The 8,677-nt window shown below is 31.6% G+C and overlaps 1 protein-coding gene across 5 annotated transcripts; it reads right to left on the reverse strand.

The window, feature by feature from the left end:
* Positions 1-4,626: 4,626 nt before the first annotated feature.
* On the reverse strand, positions 4,627-8,476 carry LOC105635602 (hypothetical protein). 5 transcript variants are annotated; one of them, XR_016322291.1, is made up of 4 exons: positions 6,959-8,476; positions 6,375-6,507; positions 4,955-4,989; positions 4,627-4,866 (listed from the first exon to the last, which is right to left on the reverse strand). XR_016322291.1 is itself a non-coding variant. In XM_012218683.4 (2 exons), the coding sequence occupies exon 1, from the start codon at positions 7,640-7,642 to the stop codon at positions 6,974-6,976; it is 669 nt and encodes a 222-aa protein (XP_012074073.3). In that variant the 5' UTR covers positions 7,643-8,476; the 3' UTR covers positions 4,627-6,507; positions 6,959-6,973. The 5 variants fall into 5 exon arrangements, 1 of the variants encoding a protein (XP_012074073.3); XR_002284508.3 differs by lacking the exon at positions 4,955-4,989; XR_002284507.3 differs by having other exon boundaries at positions 4,627-4,989.
* Between the last annotated feature and the right edge of the window lie 201 nt (positions 8,477-8,677).

An 8,677-nucleotide genomic window follows, 5' to 3' on the forward strand; every position in this document is an offset into this window, starting at 1 on the left:
GAATTCACCTTGTCATTAATATAGAATGATCCATGTGAACGTTTGAGTATCAAAGTCAAAAGAAATTTAATTAACATAAATTCGCTTAATTAATGTTCTGAGTTTTAACACGGTAATTGATCATGATGATGATGACATGACACACAACTAATTAATGAGTTGGCTTCGTCAAACGCTCTGTTTTATAGACATCAAAATGGGAAGGCCTTCTTCGGACTTGCACAGAGGCTACTGCCTATCTCCTCCTTTTGTCATTTAACCACCGTTCGGTAAGAACGAGGTGGCAAACAACTTCTCTGACCACGACAAGTTTATTGCCAATTATGATTCAGTCAACCAAGCTTCCATTTTTCGAGAACTGAAGCTTTAAAGGAATTTGTAGTTTTGCCATTTTGAGCTTTCTTGGTTGAGTTTAGCAACACCGTCCACAATCTCTAGCGGTTTTAAGCTTTTTATTTTTGAAAATTCACTCGAATTTCTCTCATTCACTCACTCTTTCTCTCTCATTCTGATGTTAGATCTTCTTCTCTTTTTTCCTTTACTATTCCTGCTCTTCCTAATCCATCTAATTTATAGAGAAGGTGAGAAGGGTCGAATCCTAAAGAGTAGTTTTGAGTAACTCTTTTTGAGAACCAGAAAATCAAACAATAAAAGTAAAAATTTGGGAGTTGTAGTAGAGAATGAATCAAATGAAATTAAAATAAGTAAATAATGCAATAAAAGAAGCAAGTATAAATCAATAGAAGGTGCATTCAGTCAAAGGCAATTCTTAGTATGAAATTCTCTTGATTGATCATCGACACTAAGATGATTCGATAATTCGAAAGGTAGATAAGTTATAATCTTTGAATAAGCGTCATCGAAAAATCTTTCTGTGTTATTAGATTAAACAAAACAAGTGCTATAAATAATTCCTAACTAGCAAACAACTCTAAACAAGCGATATAATTTAATTTGCTAATAGCAATAAGAATTAGAAATACCCTGCCCTAATTAAGAAACCCTACAGGGTTTATTTAAGTTATACTATGAATTTTCATAATATAATCCAAAAGCTTGGTCACAATTAGATTATATTATTTGCTACTCGAATCAACTCAATTAAACAATTACGGATTTAATCTTATTGATTAGTTATATGTTATCCAATTAAATCAAACAACTAGTTATATTGCACAAACAATAAGATAACAATGGAGATGAAGTTTCTCATATATGTAAAAAAACAGATAAATACTGATGGAATTAAAGAAGAAAATAAATAAATTAAGATCTCACAATCATAGAAGAACTTTTACTTCGAATTCAACCTTTGAACAAAAAGAAAAGTTTAGCCACGAATGGGCATGGAGAAAACACAAAAAATAAAAAAAACCTAAAAGAACGACTGTTATTCCAAAAACACAGGATGATCCCCCTCACTTAAAGTTCTATTTATATAGGAGAGAGAAAAATCCTAAAACTAGGAAAATAAATCTAAACTTAATTATAAGATAAAGTCTTTGAATCTGAGTATCTTCCTAATTTTCTAATTAGCAGTCTAGTTACTTAAAAAGACTTGCTAGGATTTTGAATCCTAGCCGGCAAACATCTTAATCTTGATCAGCCCTGGATGCAACTCCTTTAACCTTGTTCAAGGCTAAATTATCAACTTCCAGGAGGTTTCGGATCTACCCTGGACGCGCCTCCCTTAGCCTTGTCCAAGGGTAAATTGTCAACTTCCTGAGAGTTTCAGCGATTACTTAGACTTCAGCTCCAACCTAACGCATTTCTTCAAAACTTCAAGAATTGGCTTCCAAAGTTCCTTGCCCAATGAATTTAGTATGATCTAAGAAAAATATGAAAACCAAGTGAAAATTCTCTTTTTAAAACAAAAACATCCACAAATAATATTTAAATAAAGAGTTTATTATGCTAAATTAACCACTTATCAGTGGGTTAGCTAATTTTGACCAATTTTGAAATTGGCGTGCAATTATAATACAAGTTTGAAATTGGAGTGTCTGGAGGATTAAGTTCATTTTGGGGTAGCGTTTGAGTTATTCAGAATGGTTTAGCCTACTGGATTTAGAATTTTTTATTAGTGGAACATATCCATGTTCTAGGGTTACAAGTTAACATAACATAATATTTTAGGGTTGCAATAGTTAAATATTAAATAAGATCCAAGATTCAATAAAATTATCTACAAAAAGACGAAACAAGAGAGACATGTATCACTAGTTCATAGTAAATCTGCTTTAATTCTAACAGTGATGGTATATCGGTTTGAGTGTCTTCAACAATATTATCATCTTTCTTAGATTTGTTTTTTCTTTGGAAGGATCAATATTAAATATCCTTGAACTAATCGTTTTTGATGCATGAATATAAATTCACATCAATCTTCATTATTAAAATTTATTCTATAATTGGCATCTTTCGAATTCTCAAGTTATAAACTAAAAATGTTATTATCTTAATTAAAATGAGTATTCAAAGATTTATTGGCCTATTGCATAGACATGACCCTAGGTTTCATATTTCAATAATAACTATGTTCCTCGCCAAAATAAAATGTAAAAATATAAAGTCATGATTGAACTTTTGCAAAGTTATTTCATTTTGGAGAGGAGTTTAGTTAGTATTAAAATATGAAAGTGTAGGGTCGTTGTAAATCTCTCACAAACTTGAGGGTGCCATAAGGTAAATCGGGTAAACTTTAGGGGAAAATATATGAATTTGGCCAAGATTTATTTGTAAAATTTAGTAATTCTCATGTTACAAAGTGAAACTTTAATTAGTATAATAATTATCTTAATTAAATGGAGTCTTGAACGATTTAATTACAAAGTTTAACAACTACCTCATGAAATACTTCCTCTATCCTAAAATATAAGTCGTTTTTTGGTGATTATTTTATCCCATAATATAAGTCATTTTGAATATTTTAAAGAGTAATAAATAATATTTTTCCAATTTTACCCTTTTTTTACATTAGATACGATAAATAATTTCACAAGTAACTATTGATTTTGATATAAAGGACAATTTTATCAAATTACCTATGGTTTTGTTATAATCTATGAGAATTAATCTTTTCCTTAATTTTTGTGCAAAAACCTTAAACGACTTGTATTTTAAGTTAGAGGAAGTACTTATATTTTCCTAGCCAACTCAATATTTCAAAATTCTAAAATGGAGCATTTCAGCAATTTTACTTTTGTTTATATACATTTACATAGATAGATGGATATCATCTATTTATTACCCACTTCGTTTTCAAATATTTGTCACATTTGAGAAAGTGCTTTGTTCTAAATACTTGTTACATTTGTGGATTTAACAAATAATAATTTTTTTTTCATTTTTTACCTTTTATATATGGTCAATAATAATTAATGAAAAATTAAATTTAGTGTTTGGATATTGTAAATTAAGCATAATATGATCAATTCATTCAATAATTTATTCTAATTTAGACAAATTGAATGATTTTCTTAAAGGACGTGAAATACTCAAAATTTAGGAATGGAGGGAGTAATATGTATATGTAAATTATCAACATCTATCCAGAACTTAAAGATATTATCATAAGTAGTACTGTAACAAACTGCCTCTATTTCATAAAATTTATCACATTTGAAATTTCATGTACTTTAAGAAAACTATTAAATTTGTTTAAGTTATAATAAACTATTGAGTAAATTGTCCATATTGCTCTTAATTTAATACTAATTCTCTAAGAAAACTATTAAATTGAATAATAATTATTGGTCATGTACAAAAAGTAAACATAGAAAAAAATATTTATTACTCTTTGAAACCACAAATGTGACAAGTATTACAGAACAGATATGGTATTTAACAAATGTTCAAAACATCTTAATGCATTGAACCTAGACATATTTCAATTTATACTTTCAAGTTCCAAACAAATCGATGTACTTTAAAATATATCATTAAAAATTAGTAACGCAGTGGAAACAAATTTTGAAAACAAAATTTTATGGACTGGCCGTCAATTTGTAAAATAACCTTAGTATAGGTAATTAGAAAATTATATTTTATTAGTTGATTGGATATATGTATAGAAATTATTTTTTAAATAAACACATATATACTATATAAAAATGTGAAAATACAAGGGATAATAGAATTTTTGATACCACTTTTAATGAAATTTGAAATATTTTAAAATAACATTAGTCGTAGCCAATTAGAAAATAATATTTTTTTTTAGTTGATTGGATAGAAAATTATATTTTATTAATTGATTTGATATATGAATAAAATTATCTTTTAAATAAATACATAAAGATAATTAAGAATTTCAAAATTTTATATATTTTTTTAAAAAATTTATTTTTTTAATAAATACATACAATAATGAGACATTTGAAAATTTTCATTTTTTATTTTTTAAATTGATTTTTTAAATATTTAATTCTATTTTGATTGGATATACTTTAAAAATTAAATTTTCAAATAGAATATACATAATTAAACCTTTCAAAATCTTAAAGTTTTTACTTTTAACAGTGAAATCCTTCAAAAGAATCATTTATCAGATTTATCGACCTTCTTAAAAGATGGCACGCACAATAAATACAACAAAAGCAGTAGCAAAATCTAACTCATAAACCGTGTAAAACTATGTCAAAGTAATTTTATTAATTGAAAAAACCAGGAAAAACTTAGCTTAATAGATCCAAACTAACCCAAGGTCCCCATACACCCAACCTAGGACCCAATAAGCTAAGTGAAAAAACCTGGGTCTGTTACATCAGAAAGCAAAATAGAAAGTAAAATGTTTTCCCAAACAGTAAGATGGCTACCCTTGCAAGCTTGTCTACAGAACCAATAGAAAGAAAATCCTTGACCTTGCTGAAACCACAAACAGAATCATTAACAACCTGCTAAACTCAGACAAACATCATCACAATCATTATGGAAAACTAGAGAAAACACTTACAATTTTGCTCACACCAAATTCCTCCAAACTTGAATCTTTGTTTGTACTCAAGCAAAACAAAACAAGTAAGATTTATTGATCCTTTTCCTAAAACCTCTTCTATAAAACACAAGATAAACTTAGGATATAAGCAAATTAATGCACGGTCTCTTCCGCCTCAAAACGTAACAAGATTCAAACTAAGATGATCAAACACAAACTTTCCTTTCCACTTTTCAAATTCAAATGAACATCCAACTTTCGATTTTTGCAAGCTTTAGGAATAACGTGATTAAGAGACATAAAACTAAATTGGCATTCATCTTCCTTCGGCTACTACAAACAAAAGTAGCAACAAGAGCTTTTTATTTTTTATTTTTTTTTTCCTTTTGCTATTTACTCCCTCTTCCCTAAGTCTGATTTGCCTTTTGACGCGAATACCCACATTGGTGATGCCCGCACCCGGTTACTCAGCTTTTTCATGACCTAGAGTGTTTTACATACTCATATCTTAAGCTACCTTTTGACGTAAAAACACACATGGGGCACATGCCTGCTCCTAGTTACTCAATAACTCAAAACATAGGAGTAGACAGGAGTAAATTTTACATTTAAGCACAATACTTTACTGCTCTGTTACTTAAACCCTGTTTAGGACTAACCTCTAAAAGATAAAAACCGCATAGAATTAAATCCCTTAATTAAATCATCCTAAAACTTTGCTCAAATCTCAGCAAGAAATGCATTCTACAATGATAATGAAAATTAAAGAATATGCTCAATTTTTCTCAATCAAAACCTTGGTAACATCCTGAGGTTGAAAATTAGGCACAAAAATATCCTTAATATCTAAACTATCTTGCATCTTGAAAAGAAATTTTTTGGAAAAGTATCAATCATAAGAAAAATAATTTTTGAAGCCAAAACAAAGATTCAAAAATTTCACTGATATGAACAAAGACCAACTAAACCAAACAAATAAATCCCCTGCCCCAAACCTTAAGAAGCACATTGTCCTCAATTTAGAAAACAAATGAATTTAATGCCGAATTGTGGACAATGAAGCGTAAAATATTTTCAACCAACTCACAGAGGGCCTACCGAAAACAATGCTTGCAACAGAGAAGTGTGAAGGGAAACAACCAGAAACTTAAAAACAAGCCTAATATGAAAATACACCAGCATGCAGCAAGCTCGACTAAGCAAGCAGCCGACAAAAAGAATCAATTGTACACAAAATTAAGAACGAAACTAAATGGCAATCAGCAACAGAACTCATAGCAAAATGGGAAACTAGCAACCCCAACAGCATCAGTTATATAGGCTCAAATTCAGGCATAACAAAATATTCAGAAGCCACCAGCAACAAAAAAACCTGCAAAAATGCTTAACTACAGCAGCTCATTCGTCCACACATCTGTTAGCAAGAAAGAATTTGTACCTGTCAATGGAAGAGGATGAAGAGGAGGATGAGGCTCAGTCGATATTCAGGCCGCTATTGAAAGAACATTGGAGCTCGGAGCAGATAAGCTAAACAGAAAAACTAGCAACCCCAAAAGTATTCAAATGCCGACCTGCAAAAAACTTTAATTAGTGCAGTTCAAAAGTTTATAGCAAAAGGGTGCCAATAGAAGTATCCTGCAAAAGAAAACAGTCCAAAAAAAAAAAAAAAAGGGCAAAAACAACAAACATGATCGACTATGCCCCATGGAAAAATTGATTATGCAGTAAAGTAACAAGTAGATATGGAAGCGCTTGAATTATTCAATTTAGAAGATTACCGGCTTAACATATTGTTCATTCTTGTCTTTTTAGGAATTGATTTAACCCTATCATTAGTGGAAACCCAAAAACAGCAGTGATGTGATTGATATTAACTCTAAAATCTCTATTAGAGAGCAAAAAATTAAGATACTGAAATACCTAGTATCCCCGGCTTAAAAATTCCCAATTCTGGCTAATAATCCGTTTCATAAGAAAAAAAAAAAAAATCTACGTTTCTATTCACAAGAAAGACTTTTGTACCTGTGAGGATAAGGCTCAGTGAATGCGGACTTCCTCCCCCGCATTCAGATAAAAGCGGCGTATTTGCATTTTACCGTTTTTACAACGAACCACAGTTACCTTCGACGGATTAGATTTTGAAGGGCTAGGGCTTACTGGATCAATGTGAATATGACCCCAAGAAGATGATGCACGTTTTCTTGATGATGATGAAGCGCCAGAAGTAGAAGGAGAACCCGTATTCGGAGTAGCAAATGTTGTTTTTGAAGGGTTAGACCTTGATTCAGAACTTATTGTAGCATCATATGCCTTTCTTCTCACCGGGTTGCCCAACACGTCCAAAGCGGACTTAATTAACTTGAACGCGCCCTCAGCAGCAACAGAGGGGTTCTTGTCAGGATGAACCATTAAGGCCATTCTTCTGTAATGATTCTTTATTGTGTCAGCGTCTACATTGAAATCTTTGATGGCAAGTATTTCATACCAACAGTTTTTCTTGTTTGCCGCTAACTGGTGTACTCTGTATGCTGTGAAGTAATCATCGATGTGAGGGAGTTCTGGGTTGAAATACTTGGCTGCCGTAAGGTGCTTTATAGCCATGTCTATGTTTTGAAGCTTGAAGAACTCATCTGCCATGTCTCTGGCCTTCTCGGCTGCCACCTTGGTCATATCCATGATACTTTGCCCAGTTCTTGATTCAAACATGATCGGAATTAAGAAATTCAATCAAGAACCAGAAGAGGCACGACCAAGTGGAGGCACAAATCGATCTCTCAGAAAACTCAGAATCAGAGGAAGGCTATGGGGAAAGTGCCGAGAAGAAGGATCGGTTTGATGAGACTGAGCGAAATAGGGTTCCGCATTCAAACAGGATCAGATTTCTCAGAAAATTCAATCAAGAACCAGAGGAAAATCGCACAGATCTCAGAATCAGAAGAAGCCAATGGCAGAGATGTCAAAAAGCGGAATCCTTGGCCATATCCATGATACTTCGCCCAGTTCTTGATTCAAACATGATCGGAATCCGGAAATTCAATCAAGAACAGAGGCACGAACCAGAGGAGGCACAAATCGATCTCTCAGGAAACTTACAATCAGAGGAAGCCCATGGAGAAGATGCCAAGAAGAAGAATAGATGAGATTGAGCGAAAATAGGGTTCCGGTTTCAAACATTATCAGATTTCTTAGAAAACTCAATCAAGAACCAGAGGAAAATCGCACAGATCTCAGAATCAGAAGAAGCCAATGGCGGAGATGTCAAAAAGCAGAATCAAATTGATGAGGTTCAGCGAAAACAGAGTGGGGGATCCAAATACAATCAAATTTCTCAGAAAACAATCAGGAACCAGAGGAGGCAAGAAGGATCGATTTGATGATATTGACTGAAAACAAACCGCCTGCAACCAATAGCTTTAAGATTGCGATCAGAAGAAGATTGGGTTGCGCGCAACTTTTAAACAATAAACCCTCAGTTCCCGTTTAAGATTTCTCATTTCTGGCGGCAATCTATATCCATATCCGCCTATTATTATCTATTATAACAAACTAAATTTAGAATATCTACCCGTTATTATATGTATTTATTATATCTTTCTATATGGATTTATATACGTGTATAACTATATATATATATAATTAAACATTTCAAACTTTTAAATTTTTTTTAAATTTATTTTTAATAAATATATATGATAATGAGACCTTTGAAAATGTTTATATCTTATTTTTATATTCTATTGT

This window comes from Jatropha curcas, chromosome 8 (genome assembly GCF_041381405.1).
Source record: "Jatropha curcas cultivar XTBG-Jc1 chromosome 8, XTBG_Jcur_1.0, whole genome shotgun sequence".
In the NCBI taxonomy this organism is placed as follows: domain Eukaryota; kingdom Viridiplantae; phylum Streptophyta; class Magnoliopsida; order Malpighiales; family Euphorbiaceae; genus Jatropha; species Jatropha curcas.

Bases quoted from the DNA above. Each gene is read 5' to 3' on its own strand.
- LOC105635602 (XM_012218683.4), bottom strand. From the start codon at position 7,642: ATGTTTGAATCAAGAACTGGGCAAAGTATCATGGATATGACCAAGGTG.